The sequence below is a fragment of the Electrona antarctica genome (genome assembly GCF_951216825.1).
Source record: "Electrona antarctica genome assembly, chromosome: 18".
In the NCBI taxonomy this organism is placed as follows: Eukaryota; Metazoa; Chordata; class Actinopteri; order Myctophiformes; family Myctophidae; genus Electrona; species Electrona antarctica.
In genome coordinates, this window is record NC_136799.1 from 3,303,102 (window position 1) to 3,328,771 (window position 25,670).

General features: G+C 43.3%; 1 protein-coding gene across 2 annotated transcripts; it reads right to left on the reverse strand.

The window, feature by feature from the left end:
- Nucleotides 1–902: 902 nt before the first annotated feature.
- On the reverse strand, nucleotides 903–25,105 carry snx6 (sorting nexin 6). 2 transcript variants are annotated; one of them, XM_079528526.1, is made up of 14 exons: nucleotides 25,038–25,105; nucleotides 24,754–24,804; nucleotides 21,667–21,771; nucleotides 18,995–19,105; nucleotides 13,163–13,284; nucleotides 12,230–12,353; nucleotides 10,617–10,712; nucleotides 10,193–10,298; nucleotides 9,191–9,266; nucleotides 8,629–8,668; nucleotides 7,291–7,377; nucleotides 6,045–6,204; nucleotides 5,336–5,421; nucleotides 903–3,420 (listed from the first exon to the last, which is right to left on the reverse strand). In XM_079528526.1, the coding sequence occupies exons 1-14, from the start codon at nucleotides 25,041–25,043 to the stop codon at nucleotides 3,367–3,369; spliced, it is 1,224 nt and encodes a 407-aa protein (XP_079384652.1). In that variant the 5' UTR covers nucleotides 25,044–25,105; the 3' UTR covers nucleotides 903–3,366. The 2 variants fall into 2 exon arrangements, with proteins under 2 accessions (XP_079384652.1, XP_079384653.1); XM_079528527.1 differs by having other exon boundaries at nucleotides 24,754–24,801; nucleotides 25,038–25,088.
- Nucleotides 25,106–25,670: the final 565 nt, after the last annotated feature.

Below are 25,670 nucleotides of genomic sequence, written 5' to 3' on the forward strand. Positions count from 1 at the left end.
TCTAGGTGACATGACCTTTGACACCATCTAAATGTCTCAATAGCAGAGCACGTGTGTCTAGGTGACATGACCTTTGACACCACCTAAATGTCTCAATAGAAGAGCAGGTGTGTCTAGGTGACATGACCTTTGACACCATCTAAATGTCTCAATAGCAGAGCACGTGTGTCTAGGTGACATGACCTTTGACACCACCTAAATGTCTCAATAGAAGAGCAGGTGTGTCTAGGTGACATGACCTTTGACACGACCTAAATGTCTCAATAGAAGAGCAGGTGTGTCTAGGTGAGATGACCTTTGACACCATCTAAATGTCTCAATAGCAGAGCAGGTGTGTCTAGGTGACATGACCTTTGACACCATCTAAATGTCTCAATAGCAGAGCAGGTGTGTCTAGGTGACATGACCTTTGACACGACCTAAATGTCTCAATAGAAGAGCAGAGAGACAACCACCTCAATTGAATATGAACATACTCTACCAACATACATACAGATAAGACAATTAAAATGTATTCACAAAACAAAGGTTAACGCAGTGAGGCTTTAAACACTTTCACTTAAGTTATATGATGAAGGGATCAATAGGTTTGTGTGACCGGCTGAGCGCCAGCCATATGATGAAGGGATCAATAGGTTTGTGTGACCGGCTGAGCGCCAGCCATATGATGAAGGGATCAATAGGTTTGTGTGACCGGCTGAGCGCCAGCCATATGATGAAGGGATCAATAGGTTTGTGTGACCGGCTGACCGCCAGCCATATGATGAAGGGATCAATAGGTTTGTGTGACCGGCTGACCGCCATATGATGAAGGGATCCATTTATGAACAAAACAGGTTGAAATGATGGAGATACATTCCTGCACAAAGACAATATAGTTAGAAGCCAGTTCTCAGACAATGGAACATTTATAAGAAAGTGTTTTTATTGAGCTTTTAATATGAACAGATGATACCATTTTGCTCTCCTGTACGTGTCTCAGCATTACACATCCATCGCTAAAATGCTAAATGTCTAAAAACAAAACTTTAAAAAAAAAAGTGTTTTGACGAACGGCTGTAATTAAGACTCACGGAAGATAAAATGTGTTGATTTTCGTGTCTAAAAAGGTAGACAAACATGACGTGAATTTCATAACAATTTCTTTATTATTTCTTTCATTTAATTTCTCATGATGACCGCTCCTTTCAGCGCGTTTGCAATTTAACGGAAGCTTTGGTCACATAATAAAACATTCAACTACACTGAAAGAGAAAAAAATTGTGAATCGATCTGAGTGATTTGATTTATCTGTATCTAATGAGGCATTCAAAACGTTCAACTTTACAACCAACAGGCCACAGACGTTGACTAATGACTCTCTTCCACTACGAAGGGTTAACCAATAACCTTAACCTTTAACCTTACAGAACCGAACTGCAAAGTTCTGATGTTTTTAAATTTCCATTATAACCAGAACCAACCTTACGGTATTACTAAAAAACCACGTACAAGCTCACAATGTGTGGCATCACGATGCATTGTGAGCTTGTAGATCTACTATTTTCTCTATTAAAAAAACAACCTTTTTGAAGTATTGAAAGTATACGTTGTGGGTAGGGTTAGATCCTTTAGGATTTTAATGGTTCCCTTCAACGATTCTAAATGGGGGATTCCAGACAGACCTTTACAGGACTGTAACTCTGAGAGTGTACACATGGAAGTATTTCTACTCTGAGTCATGGTGGTCCTTGAAATTAAACCGTCGGAGGACAACCGAACCCGACCGAACCAGACAGGCTGGACGTCCAGCTCCATAAAGCAACAACAGGCCACAGATGTTACAAACCAACGCGCCACACAGACACTTCCATAACCCACAGACAGGCCGACCTGCGTTAACGACTAACGAGACAGACGGAGATGTTACTTAAGGCCAACAGACAGATTCACGTAAAAAAGAAAAAGAGGATATTACTTTGTGAGACGATGATGATGAAGATTAAACAGACCATTAGTAACGGGGACAGATAAGTGCTGTCAATCAGCTACACTCGACAAGGTAACGAAGCAGCACTGAAACGTTTTACTCAAACTCAGTCACCCTCCCAGACTCACAGCAAGAGAACTGAGCTTACTGTGTGGGTGTGTGCGTGCGTGCGTGTGTGTGTGAGTGAGAGCCTGTTCGATGCAGAGTCCTAGACAAAATGTTAACCAATGTTTTGACCCATATTTGATGCACAAGTAAATAGTAAATATACATAAAATACACACATGTTAACTGAACTTTATTTTTCATTAAACCACCTAAAGCCCTATTGAAAACATCTTCCGATCTATAGCTTGTTGATGGACCTTCTTTCTTTTCTTTTTTTTACATTTTGGAAAACATTTCTAAATAGGGACGGCAGGCCGGAAGTGGTTAAAAATCCGGCTAAATAATTGCAGACACCGATGGCGTCAAATAATGGTCGATATTTCACTCCGGCTCTAATGTGGCGCGCGTGCGTGCGTCTGTGTGCGTGTGTGTGAATGGGCGTCTGTGTGCGTGTGTGTGTGTGCGTGCATGTGTGTGTGTGTGTGTGTGTGTGTGAATGGGCGTCTGTGTGCGTGCGTGTGGACATTACAGTGCATCAGCTCTGGGGAACGTGTCTCGACTCTCGATGAAAAACAACCAGAGGATAAATGGTGTTCTGGAACTGAAACCGGGGGATGGGTTCTGTTCCACAGACAGCTGAACTGAGGTCAGCTCAGGAACACGTCACTGGTTGACGTTCAGACGCTACAGCTGAACCCAGACCAGCTGCAGTACAGTCCCACTACAGGCTGTGAAACTAACCACACCTGGTTGAAGGCCACTCTAATTAACGTGACGACAATTAGAACCCTCTGTAGAGACTCACCTAGGTCACCCTGGGAACACCCCGGTCGGAGGTCACGGAAAGAAATGCCAAGGGGTGGCCCTGGGGTGAGGGTCCCCAGAATGGGACTACCCACTAAAGGTGTCTTCCATGTTAAAACAATGTAGAGAAAGTGGTTCTCAAAGTGGGGTCTGGGGACCATCTAGGGCCGCTCAATGGGGGTTCCAATGGACCCTTAAAAAGGTTGGTGTCTGTGAGGGTGTACAAAATGTTGTACACACAGAGTTATGGAGGCACCACTGTGAGAACCACTGATAGAGAGATGGAGGGAGGGAGAGAGAGGGAGAGAGTGGGGAGAGTTCTCTCTGATGTCAAACACAATGTTCCAGAATGTATTCGTCTTCTTCTGCTGTTCATCGAAATTCCCAACGTGCATCCGTCCGTCCGTCCGTCCAGAGACAGACATACAGACAGACGGACGGAGGGACGGAGGGGTGCCGTCTGTCTGCTTGGAAGAGACAGACAGTTAACTGTCTCCTTTCAAAACACCAAGGCAACTCTGCAGCAACTGAAGATTCCCCTGGACAGACAAACAGGATTAATTCATATTAGTGTTATTATTGCTTTTAATTTCCTGAGACACCGCCAAAAAAACATTGACAACCTGATATAGATGCTAGATACCCTCCTATGCAGATGTTGGTTACCCTATGGTTACCCTATTGGTTACCCTATGGTTACCCTATGCAGATGTTGGTTACATGTTCACATGTTTTTGTCATTTCCATCAGTTTTTGCATGACACAAATACAATGTTAAAATGTTGTTCAGACAGATGCCAGGTTTGACATCGTAGATCCTTTGAAGAACTACTTTGTTTATTTTCTTTGCACTCTTATTGACGTGATCATTTACCTGTCTGTTGTCTTATTGACGTGACCATGTACCTGTCTGTTGCTGGTTAACTACAGTTCACTCTTATTGACGTGACCATTTACCTGTCTGTTGCTGGTTAACTACAGTTCACTCTTATTGACGTGACCATTTACCTGTCTGTTGCTGGTTAACTACAGTTCACTCTTATTGACGTGACCATTTACCTGTCTGTTGCTGGTTAACTACAGTTCACGTTGATAAGGTCTGCAAGGTCTAAGTTGTTCCTGTAAGTTGTGCAGTGTGTACATGTACAACAGTTTGTATGTACTAGTCTGTACAACAGTTTGTATGTACTAGTCTGTACAACAGTTTGTATGTACTAGTCTGTACAACAGTTTGTACTGTACAACAGTTTGTATGTACTAGTCTGTACAACAGTTTGTATGTACTAGTCTGTACAACAGTTTGTATGTACTAGTCTGTACAACAGTTTTTACTGTACAACAGTTTGTACTAGTCTGTACAACAGTTTGTATGTACTAGTCTGTACAACAGTTTGTACTGTACAACAGTTTGTACTAGTCTGTACAACAGTTTGTACTGTACAACAGTTTGTACTAGTCTGTACAACAGTTTGTACTGTACAACAGTTTGTACTAGTCTGTACAACAGTTTGTATGTACTAGTCTGTACAACAGTTTGTTTGTACTAGTCTGTACAACAGTTTGTACTAGTCTGTACAACAGTTTGTATGTACTAGTCTGTACAACAGTTTGTACTGTACAACAGTTTGTACTAGTCTGTACAACAGTTTGTATGTACTAGTCTGTACAACAGTTTGTATGTACTAGTCTGTACAACAGTTTGTTTGTACTAGTCTGTACAACAGTTTGTACTAGTCTGTACAACAGTTTGTTTGTACTAGTCTGTACAACAGTTTGTTTGTACTAGTCTGTACAACAGTTTGTACTAGTCTGTACAACAGTTTGTATGTACTAGTCTGTACAACAGTTTGTATGTACTAGTCTGTACAACAGTTTGTACTAGTCTGTACAACAGTTTGTATGTACTAGTCTGTACAACAGTTTGTATGTACTAGTCTGTACAACAGTTTGTATGTACTAGTCTGTACAACAGTTTGTATGTACTAGTCTGTACAACAGTTTGTACTAGTCTGTACAACAGTGTGTACATGTACAACAGTTTGTACTAGTCTGTACAACAGTGCTGTGTACCTTGGCGTGTTTCAGTTCCAACTCTGCCAGCTCCACCAGGTTCTTTACCTTGGCGTGTTTCAGTTCTAACTCTGCCAGCTCCACCAGGTTCTTTACCTTGGCGTGTTTCAGTTCTAACTCTGCCAGCTCCACCAGGTTCTTTACCTTGGCGTGTTTCAGTTCTAACTCTGCCAGCTCCACCAGGTTCTTTACCTTGGCGTGTTTCAGTTCTAACTCTGCCAGCTCCACCAGGTTCTTTACCTTGGCGTGTTTCAGTTCTAACTCTGCCAGCTCCACCAGGTTCTTTACCTTGGCGTGTTTCAGTTCTAACTCTGCCAGCTCCACCAGGTTCTTTACCTTGGCGTGTTTCAGTTCTAACTCTGCCAGCTCCACCAGGTTCTTTACCTTGGCGTGTTTCAGTTCTAACTCTGCCAGCTCCACCAGGTTCTTTCTGAAAGCTGCCACTCGCCTCGTCTTGAAGTCGATGAGTTCTGAGAACACAAAAAAAAACATCACAGATTTTTATGCATCACTTGAAGTGATATTTTCCTCATTAAAATAAGGGTTAAATGGCTCTATATTTACATTCCGTGTTTGTTCAGTAACTCTCTCCAGGGTTAGGGTTAACTCTAGGTAACTCTCTCCAGGGTTAGGTGTTTGTTCAGTAACTCTCTCCAGGGTTAGGGTTAACTCTAGGTAACTCTCTCCAGGGTTAGGTGTTTGTTCAGTAACTCTCTCCAGGGTTAGGGTTAACTCTAGGTAACTCTCTCCAGGGTTAGGTGTTTGTTCAGTAACTCTCTCCAGGGTTAGGTGTTTGTTCAGTAACTCTCTCCAGGGTTAGGTGTTTGTTCAGTAACTCTCTCCAGGGTTAGGTGTTTGTTCAGTAACTCTCTCTCCAGCTCAAACATAAGTCAGGATAAATAGCAATTGTGTCCAATCAGGAGAGATGAGTCATACACGATAAAGGATAAACACGAGAAACGGGAAGTGATAAAACAGTTTGAACACATTTTGAACTGTAACACTATACAATTGAAGCTGATAATGTGCTCTCTCTGACAGACAGACAGACAGACAGACAGACAGACAGACAGGCAGACAGACAGGCAGGTACCTTGCTTGGCAGACTCTGAGATCTTTTCAAACTTGTGGCAGCAGACCTGCTGAGTGCTCTCAGCCTGCAGGACGTCTTTATTCTTGGCTCTGGCTTTATCCAGAGCCTTGTTAGCGTTCTCGTAGTCCACCAACGCACGGCCACGCCTGTACAACAGGTCCTGGAACACACACACACACACACGAGACACATTGACCAGCAGTTGAAGCATCACGACAGCAGAGTGTGTGTTACGAGAAATATAATATCTCTTTTACGAGGGAGCCGTCAAAATTAAGATTGTCCGAAGACAGGACACATATAGGAGAGACAGTAGGACAGCTGAGAGGGAGACAGACAGTAGGACAGCTGAGAGGGAGACAGACAGTAGGATAGCCAATAGGGAGACAGTGTAGGAGAGACAGACAGTAGGACGGCCAAGAGGGAGACAGTGTAGGAGAGACAGACAGTAGGACAGCCAAGATCGAGACAGTGTAGGAGAGACAGATAGGACAGCTGAGAGTGAGACAGTGTAGGAGAGACAGATAGTAGGACAGCTGAGAGGGAGACAGTGTAGGAGAGACATATAGGACAGCTGAGAGTGAGACAGATAGTAGGACAGCTGAGAGGGAGACAGTGTAGGAGAGACAGACATCAGGACAGCAGAGAGGGAGACAGTGTAGGAGAGACAGACAGCAGGACAGCTGAGAGGGAGACAGTGTAGGAGAGACAGACAGCAGGACAGCTGAGAGGGAGACAGTGTAGGAGAGACAGACAGCAGGACAGCTGAGAGGGAGACAGTGTAGGAGAGACAGACAGTAGGACAGCAGAGAGGGAGACAGTGTAGGAGAGACAGACAGTAGGACAGCTGAGAGGGAGACAGTGTAGGAGAGACAGACAGTAGGACAGCAGAGAGGGAGACAGTGTAGGAGAGACAGACAGCAGGACAGCTGAGAGGGAGACAGTGTAGGAGAGACAGACAGTAGGACAGCTGTGAGGGAGACAGTGTAGGAGAGACAGACAGTAGGACAGCTGTGAGGGAGACAGTGTAGGAGAGACAGACAGGACAGCTGAGAGGGAGACAGTGTAGGAGAGACAGACAGTAGGACAGCAGAGAGGGAGACAGTGTAGGAGAGACAGACAGCAGGACAGCTGAGAGGGAGACAGTGTAGGAGAGACAGACAGCAGGACAGACAGACAGACAGTAGGAGAGACAGACAGACAGTAGGAGAGACAGACAGACAGTAGGAGAGACAGACAGCGTTACCTTAGCAGCCTGGGACTCTCTCAGGTAATATTTCAGTAAGTCAGCCAGCTTCAAGTCCTCGTCTGCTGCGACCCGCGCCTCGATCTTCTACAAACACACCACACACACACACACACACACACACACACACACACACACACACACACACACACACACACACACACACACACACACACACACACACACACACACACACACACACACACACACACACACACACACACACACCTTTACAGCTGCCAGTGGTTTTGTATTAAATACTGTGTGCTGTAGGTTCCGAATAATATCCACTTGTTTTCCACTCAATAGAATAACCAGTTAATCATTAAATAGAATAACCAGTTAATCATTCAATAGAATAACCAGTTAATCATTCAATAGAATAACCAGTTAATCATTCTAGCAGTTCAATCCTTAAAGTCGGCCATACCACCCGGAGGACCGAAAAAGGATATTCATGTAGTGTTTTAAAACAACATGCCAGTCACCAGAGGGTTTAAGTAAATCACTGGTTCTCAAATGGGGTGCCTGTACCCCCTAGCGGTAAGCGGAGGTACTACAGGGTACGTGGAGTGGAAGTGGACAATGGAATAATTTATTTTGATGTTCCGTTTAATGATAAAACATTTAATTGATACTTTGTGTCAATCTGCTGATCGTGTGTTAAACCAATTACATTTTGAATAGTACAACTGTTCATTGCATAAAAAGCAGTAATTCTTTGAACATCAAAACTGGTCCTAATGAAATGTTATTATGGCCGAAGTTTAAAATACATCTGCTCAGGAGGCCCTAATTGCATCTCTTTCACTTATTTCTTATTTGTTTGTAATGTAAAAATCTATCAAAAGGTGGCTTATTTGATTCAGAAATAGTTTCTTATTTATTTGCAATGTTAAATCTATCAAAAGGTGGGTTATTGAATTCAGAAATCCTTTCTTATTTATTTGTAATGTTAAATCTATCAAAAGGTAGGTTATTGAATTCAGAAATCCTTTCTTATTTATTTATAATGTTAAATCTATCAAAAGGTGGGTTATTGAATTCAGAAATCCTTTCTTATTTATTTGTAATGTTAAATCAGCTATCAACAGTGATAGTCGTACTATTTGTTGTTACCGCCATGAAACCCATCTCTTGGAGCGGTGAGCCGCAGCCGTGCTGCACTCGGGAATCATTTGCAGTTGATCCCAGTTGACCCAATCCAACCCACTGAGGCATTATGCCCCGGCCGGGGATCGAACCCCCGACCTCCCAGTTTCAGGGCAGACACTCTAACCACAAGGCCACTGTCTGGTGATGGGTTGATAGTACTACTGATTCAGAACACATACGTACCCTCGTCTTTTCAAACAGCTCCGACACCTTCAGGAAAAACCTGAAAAATACAAACGCTTCAGTCAGCGGACCTGGTGACGAGGCCGTCGCGTTATGACGACGAATCCGGAAATCAAGCCATGCTCTGGGCTGCTAGGGCTTCTGGGAAAATGAGCCCAATGCAAGTGAACGGGCGGTTTGTTTGGACTACAACATGCTGTTTGTTTGGACTACAACATGCTGTTTGTTTGGACTACAACATGCTGTTTGTATGGACTACAACATGCTGTTTGTTTGGACTACAACATGCTGTTTGTTTGGACTACAACATGCTGTTTGTTTGGACTACAACATGCTGTGGAGGCCGTCTTTGTTTCGCATTGTAATGGCGGCGTGTTTTTCTCTTCCAACAACAAACCATGGGACTATTTTCCGCCAGATTTTCGTGAATCAAAGCTGCAAATACTTCGGCGTATGCTCCAAAGGTAATAAGACAATCTAGGCAGCGTTGGGATATTGGATTAAATAGCGGGGAGCGCGGGTTACGCTGTAGAACTGTTAATACTAGTAGTGAAGTACATACTTGCAGACGTCAGTATTGTCTTGTGTTCCTAAGCTGTACAGCGTGGAAGCGATTCTATTGATGTCATCTGCAGCATCTGGAACAAAGTCACAGCATTATAATTATCATCATCATTCATAATGATAATAATAATCAGATTTCACTTCTTTTCCCCAGAATCAGTGTGAAGTGAACTTTAGTCTCAGTACAATCAGCAGGTGCAGAATGCAGACATCCCTGTTGAGGTGACTAAGCCAAGGTGCAGAATGCAGACATCCCTGTTGAGGTGACTAAGCCAACATTCATGTCTCACCCAGGATTCAAACCTATTTGGAGGAGCTACGTAGAACATTAATTGGGCTTTGAGCTTCGGGCAATACCTCTCGTCAGCCAGTAGGTGTCCTACTGGCTGCCTCTATAGAAGTGAAGGTATTTTCAAGATGAGCTGCGATTTTCACTGCTTTTACAAAGTATAAAATGGGGCATAAATGTCTGAACAAAAATAAAATAAAATAAAAAGATCAAATGTGACTCTTTTTGACCCAGAGACAGTCATGGTGGCAAGGTGTTCAGGAGAGGAGAAAACCTGTTTTTGTTTTGTTTTTTTATCCAAAATGGGTTAATAGCACAGGCAGACTCTTCATATACTAGAGCATGTCTGAAATAAATATCAGAGCTGAAATCGACATGTAAATATGGAATAAATGCTAGGTGTAATGTAGCTATAGGTGTAATGTTAGAGTCCACAGAAGTGAACCTTTCAGGCCTGTTTTCTCAACTCGCTGTTTTCCGCAAGACATTACTCTATAAGCCACTTCTCCAAAACTGGTGGGTCAAACTGAACGACCAATGTGTCAATTTGAAGCTATGATTCCCTGCTTTCATATGACATGAAAAGAAAAAAGAAAAGAAAAAAGATTCAATGACTTAGCCTCGGTCAGAAACAGTCACAAATATAGAATGTGTGTGTGGACCTTGGTGACAATGGGAGGGAGGGAGCAGGGGAGACATGGAGAGACGTACTTTTATGAGATCTGATCATTTTGTCAGATTTAGCGGAGGCGTCTTTGACTCTGTTGTGATACTCCAACAGGAAGGTCTTCTCGTGCTCGAAGAAGTCATCTACATCCTGAAAACACACACACACACACACACACACACACACACACACACACACACACACACACACACACACACACACACACACACACACACACACACACACACACACACACACACACACACACACACACACACACACACACACACACACACACACACACACACACACACTTTGCATTTAGTCATTCTGGGCCAAGGCATTTAATGTTGAGGGGGAAAAGGAGCATACAAGTATAAAGCCAACGATGTACATAGGGTTCAAATGAAAGAAAGCTACTTCTTTCACATGTCAACACCATCCAATATCTCCACGTAAATGTGTTACCTTCACTCCAGACACCATAACTCCGTCAGCGGACTTCACCACGTTCTTGAAGAAATCCTCCAACTTCTCTTTCTTGTTTTTCCCTCGAACGCTCAGCTGAGAACACGTCGAAAACATGTTGATAGCATTAACACAACAACCGGGAGGACTCTCTGGTCAACTGGGTAATAACAAGTCCATTATACGTCTAGCACGGTTGCTTCAGGACGGCGTGCTAGACTTTAAACACAGAGCACCAATTAATTATAGTGTAAAGTTGCGTTCAGGCCTGAATAGCTAGAGATCACACACAAAGTCAATAAATACAAAGACAAGAAGTTGCGCGAAATCCAACTGAAGCGACCTTTAATTATGTTAAATAAAATTGCACCGGGGCGCTGGATTCGCGGTCCAGGCGCACGCCACAGATAGGCTCTGGCCTGACAGCGCGTTGCGTGTTCCGAGTCCCGTTCATGACGCTGCGTGTCTCTCCCGTCTTGGGTGAACGAGCAGGTCCATATGGTTACTCTCCCAAAGTAAAATGACTGTCTACAATGACTTTGTTTTTGTGCCAATTCACTTATTTCCATCGAAATAAGTAGTAAAGTGTGCCGCTTGGGATACTATTTACATTATGAAGAGAGGATATATACAAAAGAAAAAGATATAAGCGAATTAGCACAACACCCCAATGACCCATTCAATTCAATTCAATTCATTGAGGGCTTATATTAGGGGAAATAGCCAATAATGCGCTTTTGCACAAAATAACACCTGAGCCTTTTTGGTGCGGACGTAACAACTACAAATAAAAAGGTAAGAAAGCCTTCTAGCATGGAATTCTCCTTTAACCCATTTTGGGCGGGAACCCCTTTTGGTGTTAGCATTATGTTATGCTTTAGCTATTGAAAAATAGCAGATCTACAAGCTCATAGCGCGCTACGAGCTTGTAGGTCTGCTATTTTTGAAAAATCGAAGAACGACTGACATAGAAACATAGCTTTTTCAGAAAACTGTCAGGATGTAGAAGACATTTTTAGAATCTGATCTCAGGTCAAAATGGTTAAGGTTCAGACATGGACAGTTGTACTCACATCCTGATTGGTTAAGGTTCAGACATGGACAGTTGTACTCACATCCTGATTGGTTAAGGTTCAGACATGGACAGTTGTACTCACATCCTGATTGGTTAAGGTTCAGACATGGACAGTTGTACTCACATCCTGATTGGTTAAGGTTCAGACATGGACAGTTGTACTCACATCCTGATTGGTTAAGGTTCAGACATGGACAGTTGTACTCACATCCTGATTGGTTAAGGTTCAGACATGGACAGTTGTACTCACATCCTGATTGGTTAAGGTTCAGACATGGACAGTTGTACTCACATCCTGATTGGTTAAGGTTCAGACATGGACAGTTGTACTCACATCCTGATTGGTTAAGGTTCAGACATGGACAGTTGTACTCACATCCTGATTGGTTAAGGTTCAGACATGGACAGTTGTACTCACATCCTGATTGGTTAAGGTTCAGACATGGACAGTTGTACTCACATCCTGATTGGTTAAGGTTCAGACATGGACAGTTGTACTCACATCCTGATTGGTTCAGACATGGACAGTTGTACTCACATCCTGATTGTACTCCAGGAACACATGGAAGTTGAGGTCCTTCCTGAGGACGGGATGAGCAGCGACACGACACAGAAACACCTCATGCATCGCTACCGTCTTCTTAAAGATAGCCAAGTACTCTCTGACACACACACACACACACACACACACACACACACACACACACACACACACACACACACACACACACACACACACACACACACACACACACACACACACACACACACACACACACACACACACACACACACACACACACACAGTAGAGTTACACTTACAAAACCACGGCATGTGTTTTCATGGTACAACAGGCATGTCACTCAGCATCTATCTATGGGTATAAGTAGCAGTGTCTCCGCTATTATGTGGTGGCTGCCAATTATAGCAGAAAAATATTTTTAAAAGATTGTGTAACTATCATTTCTGCTGAGCAGCAAGAGATATACAGTATGCTTAAGAGGATTTTGATATCATCATATTTTTAGGATACATTTGAGCGACTGTAAAGACGAAACGGAAGTGGTCACATTCGCTTTATCGTTTAATCATCAACGGAGCGTCCGTGCTCTGGACTGTATGACCGGAACGAAGCATTCGAACATTGTGGGAGGCAACGGTCTGGCCATGCGAGAGTTGAGACCAAGTATTGAAGCAAGACTAGTATATTCACTAAATCTAAATCTAACACAACCATTAACCATTAATTGGATTAACTGCAGCTGTGTTCAAGTCACGGTGGCTGCCATGTTTATACCCTGCTGTCGTTTTTAACCTGAACTGGAAAACAAAGTGTTATTATATTCCTTTCATTCCTGTTCATCAGCAGTACAATACCACAATGTAGCTACGATGTCACATGCAGGCCCTCTGCTCTCGGTGCCTTGCTCGATGGTACGCAACTTTGAAGGGACTTGAGAAATTACTCACGCCTCCAGTTCCTGTTTCATCTTGGTAAACTCCTCCTTGGTCATGGAGCCCTCCCCCTCCCCCAGTTTCTGCAGTTTCTCCCTGGAAGCATCAAAGTCGGGCCTGGGAGGGGCAGGCGGGATCTGAACAACAACAACAACAACAACAACAGAGCACATCCATTAGGACTAGCATATGACTAGCATAGGACTAGCATAGGGCTAGCATAGGACTAGCATAGGGTTAGCATAGGGCTAGCATAGGACTAGCATAGGGTTAGCATAGGGCTAGCATAGGACTAGCATAGGGCTAGCATAGACTATAGCCCATAGCACCCCGCTTTGTCTCAATGGGATAGTTCCAATGTTTGGAACTACTGTATAGCCCATAGCACAGATTTGTCTCAATGGGATAGTTCCAATGTTTGGAACTATAGCCCATAGCACCCCACTTTGTCTCAATGGGATAGTTCCAATGTTTGGAACTATAGCCCATAGCACCCCGCTTTGTCTCAATGGGATAGTTCCAATGTTTGGAACTATAGCCCATAGCACCCCACTTTGTCTCAATGGGATAGTTCCAATGTTTGGAACTATAGCCCATAGCACCCCACTTTGTCTCAATGGGATAGTTCCAATGTTTGGAACTATAGCCCATAGCACCGCGCTGTCTCAATGGGATAGTTCCAATGTTTGGAACTATAGCCCATAGCACCCCACTTTGTCTCAATGGGATAGTTCCAATGTTTGGAACTATAGCCCATAGCACCCCGCTTTGTCTCAATGGGATAGTTCCAATGTTTGAAACTATAGCCCATTGCACCCCGCTTTGTCTCAATTGGATAGTTCCAATGTTTGAAACTATAGCCCATACGTAGCACCCCGCTTTGTCTCAATGGGATAGTTCCAATGTTTGAAACTATAGCCCATAGCACCCCGCTTTGTCTCAAAGGGATAGTTCCAATGTTTGGAACTATAGCCCATAGGCACCCTTGCGGCGAGATTGAAACGTCTTACTAGATTACTCTGGCCGAGGCTACACTAGGAACAGTGATGTCATTTACCCATCCTATAACAATAAGGAGCGGTGAGCAGCCATTGTGTGACACTCTGGGAGCAATTCGGGGGTTAAGAGTCTTGCTCAGGGACACACATCGACACATTCCTCTGGCTCCCCTCACTGACCCTCTCAGCTATGGGACAACCAGGACCTCTGGCTCCCCCATGGCTCACTGACCCTCTCAGCTATGGGACAACCAGAACCTCTGGCTCCCCCATGGCTCACTGACCCTCAGCTATGGGACAACCAGAACCTCTGGCTCCCCCATGGCTCACTGACCCTCTCAGCTATGGGACAACCAGAACCTCTGGCTCCACCATGGCTCACTGACATCAGCGATTGCGGTCTTAGAAAACTGTGTTCTCGGCCTGGGCCGTGGCTCAGCGGTCCAGGCACCTTGGCCAGTAGCCCGAGCTTGGCAGTGTGCCGCGGGTTCGACTCCCGATCCAGACGGCCTTTACTGCATGTCACTCCCCCATCTCGCTCCCCCATTTCCTGTCAGCCTACTGTCTGTCTCTCTATAAAAAATATAAAATAAAGGCGAAAGCCGAAAAAACAAAAAATAAACAAAAAAAAAGAAAGAAAATTTTGATCTCAGACTGATAAAAACAAGACCAGCCTCTTTTATCAGGCTTTTATTGAATCCAACCTTGTCTTGTTCCCTTTGTGACATCATGGTTCCCTTTGTGACATCATGGTTCCCTTTGTGACACGTTTGAATGATAATCCGTCACTGGAGAACAAACATTCTCTAAAAGCAGTGGTTCCTAAAGTGGGGACCCCCCAGGGGTCCTTGAGGGAGTTCCAGGGGGTCCCCAACTAAAAATGATAGTTTGGAACCAAATGGACCCTTATAGGTCTGTAACTACACTCTCAGAGTTAACTTAACATTTATTTTACAATATAAATCGGGGTCCCAGATATAAAAATGCCATTAAATGGGGATCCGTAGCCTAATGCATGTCAAACTGAGGGTCCTGAGAGCCGTAAAAAAAACTCTTATGGGGGTCCCTGGCATATCTCTTCAAACGCAGGCTAATGAGTGTCATTTTGGGGGTCCTTGATGCGAAAAGGTTTTCAGCTCGGGACCCAAAACAGAAATTACAGTAGATATTAGCCCGGGACGCAAACTAGTGAAAATAACTGATCTATAAGCTCACAACGTGTCGCTTCAAGCCACGTTGTGAGCTTGTAGAGCGGCTATTTTCACTACTTCTTAAATATTTGTTCTAATTTATGGAATTTCTTTGCTTTACTGAAGAAAAAATATCATTGGATTTTTTTTGATTCATGAAAAGTTGAGCTTTTTTGGGGACCCATAACAATGTGTCCGCGACCCACAAATTGGTCCACAACCCACTGTTTGGGAAACAGTGCTCTAAAGCATAATTGTCATAATTGTGTTCCAGTAAACGTACAGGCGAGTCTCAACTCAACCCTTGAGTTCTACTACACTCCCCACATCAAAGCTGCAAGGCGTGATTTTTCCCATACAGGTAGGAAAATAAACGATATAGACCATATTTTGTACCTGCAGGCATTGCACGACGAAACAACGAAAGTACAAGACAATACACCTCATCTAGTCACGACGCTCAGAGTGTGCGAGCGAATGTGTGTGTGTGTGTGTGTGTGTGTGTGTGTGTGTGTGTGTGTGTACAAAGCACTTTCATGACCTTCTTCTCGGTATGTTTAAATGCATTTGGTTTGTTTAGACATCTGCAATCTGTGTACGTAGGTTGTGATGTCTTGCTTTTAACTGGATTGCTGCATTTCCCTTCTGAAAAACACATGTACCCTCGGGTACAAATAAAGAACCTTGAACCTTAAACACAGCAGCACACAATACACTATAACTAGTAATACAATGATCTACCACTCATTAACTCTGTTAGTACCGCAGCTGCACTGCACACTATTCTTAAAAAGCAGTCGCCAAGTGTACAATCAAGGCATCGCAATCACCAACTACTACAACGTTTAGTTATCATAGTCACCAACTAGAGCGGCCGGATGGGAACCGCAAGGTTCCCAGTTCGATCCCTGTGGGCTCCCCCAGAGTTAGTGTCGAAGTGTCCTTGAGCAAGACTCTGAACGCCCTAATTGCTCCCGATGTGCAGGTTGGGTGCCTTGCATGGTTTCCACCGCCATCTGTGTATGAATGTGTGTGTGAATGGGTGAATGTAATGCACATCTATTTTATGTAAAGCGCCTTGGATAAAAACGCGATATAAATGCAGCATCACCCGACAATTTAATACAAAAAAATGACTAGTGTCACCTAGCATGACATGAATCTCTTCTTTCTTTGTCTGTGCTTGCCGAAAATAGCAGATCTGCGCGGTCAAAATGAGGTGCAGTGCAACACGACGTGAGTGGCTGATGTACAACAACAAGGTACACATTACCTAAACTGGGCTTAAATAAATTAGGCACAGACTAGGAATTAACCAAATAAAAGCAATTCCAGTGAGTCCTGTTAAGAATCTATTGTTGTCTCTCCTTTCCACCAACATAATAGAGAAGGATAGATAGTAGGTTGGATAAGGACTCTGATCGATCAGGATGGATAAGGACTCTGATCGATCAGGATTGATAGTAGGATGGATAAGGACTCTGATCGATCAGGATAGATAGTAGGTTGGATAAGGACTCTGATCGATCAGGATTAGGATGGATAAGGACTCTGATCGATCAGGATGGATAAGGACTCTGATCGATCAGGATGGATAGTAGGATGGATAAGGACTCTGATCGATCAGGATTGATAGTAGGATGGATAAGGACTCTGATCGATCAGGATAGATAGTAGGATGGATAAGGACTCTGATCGATCAGGATAGATAGTAGGATTGATAAGGACTCTGATCGATCAGGATGGATAAGGACTCTGATCGATCAGGATAGATAGTAGGATGGATAAGGACTCTGATCGATCAGGATTGATAGTAGGATGGATAAGGACTCTGATCGATCAGGATGGATAAGGACTCTGATCGATAAGGATGGATAAGGACTCTGATCGATAAGGATGGATAAGGACTCTGATCGATCAGGATAGATAGTAGGATGGATAAGGACTCTGATCGATCAGGATGGATAAGGACTCTGATCGATAAGGATGGATAAGGACTCTGATCGATCAGGATAGATAGTAGGATGGATAAGGACTCTGATCGATCAGGATAGATAGTAGGATGGATAAGGACTCTGATCGATAAGGATGGATAAGGACTCTGATCGATCAGGATGGATAAGGACTCTGATCGATCAGGATGGATAAGGACTCTGATCGATCAGGATAGATAGTAGGATGGATAAGGACTCTGATCGATCAGGATAGATAGTAGGATGGATAAGGACTCTGATCGATCAGGATAGATAGTAGGATGGATAAGGACTCTGATCGATCAGGATTGCTAAGCCGGTGACCAATAATCTATCTGTCTATAAATGCACCATGTCTCCGTGTGTCTGTACGTAAAGAGATTAAAACAGGGTGCATTTTGCATCCCAAACCGCAGTTTATAGTTAAGGGACGCAATAAAACAACGACCTCTGCATCCACGGGATGCACTGACTACTGTACTGTTTTTTATTCTAGTTTATTTATAAATAATAACAACGACCTCTGCATCCACGGGATGCACTACTGTACTGTTTTTTATTCTAGTTTATTTATAAATAATAACAACGACCTCTGCATCCACGGGATGCACTACTGTACTGTTTTTTATTCTGGTTTATTTTGCCAGTTTTAGTTATAATAATCATTTCTTCTTCTGTATTCTACATGAATATAACCACATTATAACCATATAAAATGAAATGGGAGTGTTAGGAGAATTTTATATTCTCCTCTCGCTAATATCGCTAATATACAATTAATTCTCTATAAATTTTCATTTTAACATGTTGCTCTCATAATGTAAATGCTGACTGCAAATAGCTCTCCAGTGGGCCCCTCGTATCATAATTAATACCATTTGACAGACACACACTCCCCTACCTTCTCCAAGGTCAGAGGCTCTGAAAGAGAACGGGCATCTGCCGAGCGTATAGTATTCGGCTAGGCAGACTGTACCTTTTTCTCAGACGCTTATCTTATCAGGTCGGAGACTCCCATGCTACAATTCATCAATGGGTCACTGTCTCGTTCCGGCCTAAACTGCACTCCTTGCTGGAAGCAAACCAGTTGTTCTCGTGTAATTAACAACTCGTCATATAGGACCACCTCTTTTTACAGATCCTGTGTGTTTTATATACTAAAACCAAAGTGCATTTGCTCATGTTCGTGCGAAGTCTCTGTTGAGGAGAACTCGTGTCTTCATCATTTTGTACAATCTTACCATGGAATAAATATACCATTCAGACCAGGCAAATTCTTCAGAGTTCCTTTATTTTCTCACCTTGTGTAAAAAAGTGTTCTAACAGGAGTTAAATGCTGCAATTTGTAAAAATGGGAAAATATGACTCCTAATGACGTTGAAGTGGGACTCATAAAACGTCCCTGGGACTCATTCTAAAAGACCATCCCTGCATCCCGGGACTCATTACATTGAAAACATATTTACATCACTGTATGGTAACAGTTCCACGGGAACCGTTACTTATCGACACACGCGTTCCACAGACACCCCCACAGGGAGTGCAGTGGTGTCGAGTTGGTCGGACCCACGGTTGTCCAGAACCGCCACAAAAGGCCTGTGCCCGGTCAGGACTTTGGTAGTCTATTAGGTGTACAGTATAGATAAAAGGTCAATAAATGGAGGTGGTATTTAGTCAGATACTTACGATGTAGCCAGCATAGTCCTCATTCTCTATGAAGGAGTCGTGGAGCCAGATGAACTCCTCATGTTGACGAACAACAGAGAACTCATTCTGCTTAAAGTTAGGAAGAGTGCTCTGTAATCGTGCACACACACACACACACACACACACACACACACACACACACACACACACACACACACACACACACACACACACACACACACACACACACACACACACACACACACACACACACACACACACACACACACACACACACACACGAAGATTTGTCAAAACAAGCTAGCACTCTGAGGTGTTTAAAGCGCTTGGCTAAAGTCTTTAAAAAAATATTCTTTGATGCATCATTCATTATAAATACTAACAGGTATGTCAATAATAATGAACATTTTGGTCATTTATTATACAGGAACAGTACCATTAACAGAGATTAAAATAGGGTGCATTTTGCATCCCAAAACTCAGTTTATAGTTAAGGAACGCAATAAAACAATGACCTCTGCATCCACAGGATGCACTACTGTACTACTGTACTGTTTTTTATTCTAGTTTATTTTGCTAGCTTTAGTTATAATAATAATTTCTTCTTCTGTTTTCTACATGAATATAACCACATTATAACCATTATAAAATGAAATGGGAGTTAAATGCTGCAATTTGTAAAAATGGCAAAATATGACTCCTAATGACGTTGAAGTGGGACTCATAAAATGTCCCTGGGACTCATTCTAAAAGACCATCCCTGCATCCCGGGACTCATTACATTGAAAACATATTTACATCACTGCATTACACACATAAGTAGAGACATGACACCGGTTCTGTCACTCAATATGATTCACACTCCCCCAAAACATATGGGAATTTATAGTATATACACATCAAAGAAGCCACTGCATTTTTAAAAAGCCAATGCATTTTTAAAACAAGCCCAAAATAAAACACAACCCGCGACTCGTCTTGGCAACCCTGGTTCTCCTTCTCTCCAGAGTGTCTGACGGCCCTCTCTTTCTGCATGCAACGAGCCGTGGGACCCATTACTTTGAACCCTGGTTCTCCTTCTCTCCAGAGTGTCTGACGGCCCTCTCTTTCTGCATGCAACGAGCCGTGGGACCCATTACTTTGAACCCTGGTTCTCCTTCTCTCCAGAGTGTCTGACGGCCCTCTCTTTCTGCATGCAACGAGCCGTGGGACCCATTACTTTGAAAACCTAGCTAGTTACATCACTTTACATTACTTTAGCTGCTGAAAAATAGCAGATCTACTTGTAGATCTGCTATTTTTGAAAAATCGTGAAAATGTATGTCTTTGAAAGTATATCCTTAATTCAGAGCGGACGTTTTTAACTCAAATCTTTGCTACTGGGGGGGGGGGGGGGGGGGGGGAGGGTCCCTGGAACTACATATTTTCAGATGGGGTTCGGCGGCCAATTACATATATTTTGGGGGGTCCTTGACATGAAAATGTTTGAGAACCACTGACACAGAAACATGGGTTTTTCAGAAAACTGTCAGGATTTAGAAGACATTTGTAGAATTGTCCTCAGGTCTAAATGGGTGAAGGACAACTAGCTGCCTGAGTTAAACCCCAAGTAACCAGCCTGGCTTGGAGTCATACTGTACAGTACAGTACACCTCACCTCACATCAATAAAATAACCAAAAAGAGCATTTTTTTTCCCACCTCCATTGAAACAAAGCAAAAGTATGTCCCTTCCTGTCACAATCAGATGCAGAAAACATAAACCATGCCTTCATCACACCAGTCACTAATCATGGACTACTGTAATAATGCCCTGCTCACTGGACTCCCAAAACAGGCCACAGACAACTTATACAAAACTCTGCTGCAAGATTAACCAAAACAAAACACACATCAGTCCTGTGCGCTCTCCACTGGTTCCCGCCCGGTCTCCCATAGAATAGAGATAAAGATTATTATTATGTGCTACTTCCCCAAAGGTCATGCCCACTTGCCCGACAAGTAAATCGTGATAGGTAAAATTAGAATTACCGCTAATTTTAAAGCAACCGTTTACATTTACTTTGCGAATTCTGGGGCTTATTAGACATGGACAATATTTATGCCAAATATCTCAATAGCTTTACAGGGAGCAGTACGTTGTTCAACCAACCTCATCCCCTAACCTAACCATAACTAACCCACCTCATCCCCTAACCTAACCATAACTAACCCACCTCATCCCCTAACCTAACCATAACTAACCCACCTCATCCCCTAACCTAACCATAACTAACCCACCTCAACCCCTAACCTAACCATAACTAACCCACCTCATCCCCTAACCTTACCATAACTAACCCACCTCATCCCCTAACCTAACCATAACTAACCCACCTCATCCCCTAACCTAACCATAACTAACCCACCTCATCCCCTAACCTAACCATAACCGCAAGCACGGGAGCAGACGCTAGTCCCCTAACCTAACCATAACCGCAAGCACGGGAGCAGACGCTAGTCCGACATGCGGATGCATGTCGGAATATTGTGTTGCGTTTATAGCAAACTAAAGACAGTTTGTTCCCCACTCAAAACGCACCATTAAGGCAAACCGCAACTGCCCAAACATTTTATTTACATGGCACGGGCAGCCAGTCTGGCAATAGTTATATTGCCAACCCCTGGCCTGTGTAGCGACTAGTCTCTTACCTTGGTGTGAACGGTGAACTTGACCTTGTCCCTCTCGCTCAGGGCGTCAGAGATGTCGACCTGGAGCGTTGCATCTGTCTGGAGGTCCACGTTTACTGGCCGCGGCTGGACACACACACACGCACTTTAGTTCCTTATATTACAATATAAAGTCATATAGATGGCAATGACTGGATGGCATATATTTTTTAACTGCATCAGACATTAGGTCAACAATACGGTCATGGCACACACACACGAGCTCTTCACCGGGACCTCCGATTCTGAAAATACCCGAGTGGACCTGAGACCCGCACGGGTCGGAGCAGCGTTTTATCCTAATCACTCGGGCAGGGTCGGAATCGGCCGTATCCCCCGTGGACCTCGGTCTGTCAATCATGCCCGAGTGGATCCGAGAAGACGTGTGTGTGTACTGTCTGTGCTTTTTTGTTGTTATTGTTGTTGCAAATGTTAACTAGATAAAGTGCCTAGATAAAAACATATTTAAATAAACTAGAAATATGAGGAAATGACAGAGGGAGAAATCAACTTTTAACGACAGGAGTTTTCATGTTGTACGGTAAGACGTCATTGGTATTATTGCCATCACCTGGGTGGGTCAGTCGTGTAATTTTCCCGACATTATGCCGTGTAAATGTTCAACAACACAGCCAGGCAAAATAACATCGACAGCTATGAGGTGGCGAAAGCTTGACCTGCATAGCAACAGTCGCTAAACTATTTGGATTGGCATTGGACAATCGCTATTTGGGGTGGGTTTTAGCGAAAGGCTAATTGGATGATTTGAGGCATTTTGTTCCAAAAATGTGTTTTGCAATAATACACCTGTTGGTGGCGCCAATATCAGGCCAATGTGAAAAGGGTGGGATGTATTCCTCAGCTTAGTAGGAAATTTCACGTACATTGCATGCTGCGTTCATGATTTGAAGCCTTTTGTTAAAAATGGGCCAATCCTGGAAACTTTGAAAGCCAATGTTAGCCAATTAGGATGGAATATGAAATATTGGACAGATCCATCTTGAACACATGACTATAGAGATACTGTGTAACGATTTGCGGGATATTTGGACAGAATCTGAAGGAGTAATATCAAAAAATGTTTTTTACAAAAGTCGGCCTCCTGGTGGCGCTATAACAGGCCGTTCTGGAAATGTTGGGGCAGAGGTTCATCGTTGGCCTCCAGGGAGTGCGTGTGCAAAATTTGGCATCGACCGGGTTAACGGTGCCAGAGATTATCTGGTAACAGACGGACTGACAGACAGACGGACGCACACACAGTGCAAAACATACTCTCTCCCCATGCCTTTCGGTTTGGTGGAGACAAGGACGGACGGACGGACGGACGGGCGCGCACACACACACACACACACACGGACGGAGTGCAAAACATACTCTCTCAAAGGCCTGGTGGAGACTAAAATAGAGAATAAAATATCCAATCAGTGTGTGATCAGTCTGACTGACTGTAGAGACTCTTTCTCTCTGTCCGCTGCATGAAAGTGCGCTATGATGCGCTGCGGAGGAAAAAGAACTTTCGAACTGAAGTTCTGTGTAACGTGTGGGCTGACCTAGGATCAGTTTAGTGTTGCAGAGACATGAACGGCTGTGTTACTTGTGTGATGATTATGCTGGTTTAGGATCAGCAGCGCAAGACGTAGGCTACCACGCAAGGCAAGGCCCGTCCTGGCTTGCCTTGCAGTGATTAGAATGAAAACACCGGCGTTTAATTCTACTTTATATCACGGATCACGACAACAGTATTATACCGTTGACCTCAACGAGGTGAAATCAAACGAGCAAAGCTGAAAGCAAATGAATATAAGAAGGTTAAAGCAACCGTCGTGCGTATCCCCACATGTGGATAAAGAAGAGGGCAAAGTAGGAGCTGTTATTTAACCCATTTTGGTGTTAGCATTATGTTATGCTTTAGCTATTGAAAAATAGCAGATCTACAAGCTCATGGCGCGCCACCGAGTGGCGCGCTATGAGCTTGTAGGTCTGCTATTTTTGAAAAATCGAAGAACGACTGACATAGAAACATAGCTTTTTCAGAAAACTGTCAGGATGTAGAAGACATTTTTAGAATCTCAGGTCAAAATGGGTTAAAGTGCATTGAGTGCCGCGCCTTGTTAATATTTCATTCAGCCAAGACCGGCGGTACATGCATCTGCTAAAAGATCCGTTTGGTTAATTTTAAATGCACGCACGCTGAGGAGACGAGACGAGACGAGTCTCTCTCTAGCCCTCTGCTGCAGCCTGCAGGGAACCTCTCTCTCTCTCTCTCTAAATGGTAATTGGCCAATACGTCAGCAATATTATTTCATAAAGTACACATGTATGTCTGCCTGGCTGGGTCGTAATAGTCACGGATCCATTCAGGTTTGGTTTTCCTATTTGAAATTGATTTCGGAAACGGGTCGGAATCATTTTTTTGGACCCATGAAGAGCTTGCACACACACACACACCCACACACCACACACCACACACACACCTCAATACGAACCCCCATTTTGTGTGGTTCTTGTATGCATGTGCAGTTTATAATAATAATACTATGAGTCACACTGACAGACACTCAAGAGATAAGACGAACCAATAAACCAATTACACTCCGCTTCTTTTTATTACGCTGTGTGTGTGTGTGTGTGTGTGTGTAAACATGCGAGTGAGTGAGTGACAGGCATGTGACTAGACTACTGCTGGCTGAATGCTTGGTCAGTCAGCACAATTAATGATATTTCTGTTGGCTGCTGTTTCCCTTTAAGATTGAGTTCGACTAGTCTAGAACTGTCACTGACACCGATATCATATATGAACACTTGTACGTTAATACAATTATTATTATACAATAATAAATAATCATCACCGTCCGGATGAGAATACAGAATATTTGCTTATGTCAGCTAACATTGAGACACACACACACACACACACACACACACACACACACACACACACACACACCAGCCAATGTCCTCGTCGGCGGCCTTATCCCGGCATGTTTAATGTCTAATAAACACCAATAATAATAATAATAATAGATTAATAATAAATAAAAACAAAATAATAAAATTGAAACAACTTACTCCTCTGTCTTCCTCGGAGAGGAAGTCAGGGCCGTCATCCAGCCCTTCCTGCTGGATGTAAACACAAACACAAACACGTTCATATTAAAAACCTAAAAGCAACACAACGGGATTCAACGTGGAGGAGCGTCCCGCCGCGGCGGCGACGACAACAACACACACACACACACACACACACGCGCACGCTCTGGGAGACGAGACATTTGAACAGAGGAGAGATAGAGAGAGGTAGATAGATTATAGAGACACAGAGAGAGAGAGAGAGAGAGATGTAGAACACTCACCATCATGGCTGCTGACGGGTGGAGCACAGCGGAAGTCACGTGAGGACGTTGTGTGACGTCACGCGGGAAGTGACTGTTCAAGTTGTTGGAATAAGTGAAGTACTCTGATTTTATTTGATTTATTTGTGTATATTACTTAAATAAAGGTAGATAGGCTATAAATAATATACTCAGTAAAAAAATATGTTTTGGCATCAAATTTAGCCATCAAATTATACTCATGGTATTGGTTTTGTTTTAAGTTGTATAGCCTACCAGCTACTATATTTAATATTTAATTTCAGATAGTAATAACATTATTTCTGTTCCTTTTCACTTCAGTTATCTATTTGTAATATATCACATAGGCAACAATGCGGTCCGGGGACCAGGATCGGCCCTTTGGTCATCTCAATCCGGCCAGAATTTAGAGTTTTCTTTTAGCCCGCCTAAATAATTAATATTTAACATTTGAGTAAATAAGTGCAATCCAATTCCATATATACCGTTACAGGCGATACTGTACACTGCCATTAAATATGTTGATCCTTCCCCATCCGTCCTTCCTCTTCGATGTCTCCCTTTTGACTGATCAAACCCTGCGCCTGTACATGAGTCCATATATGGCCAGACCTCATCAAACTGTACTGGGCA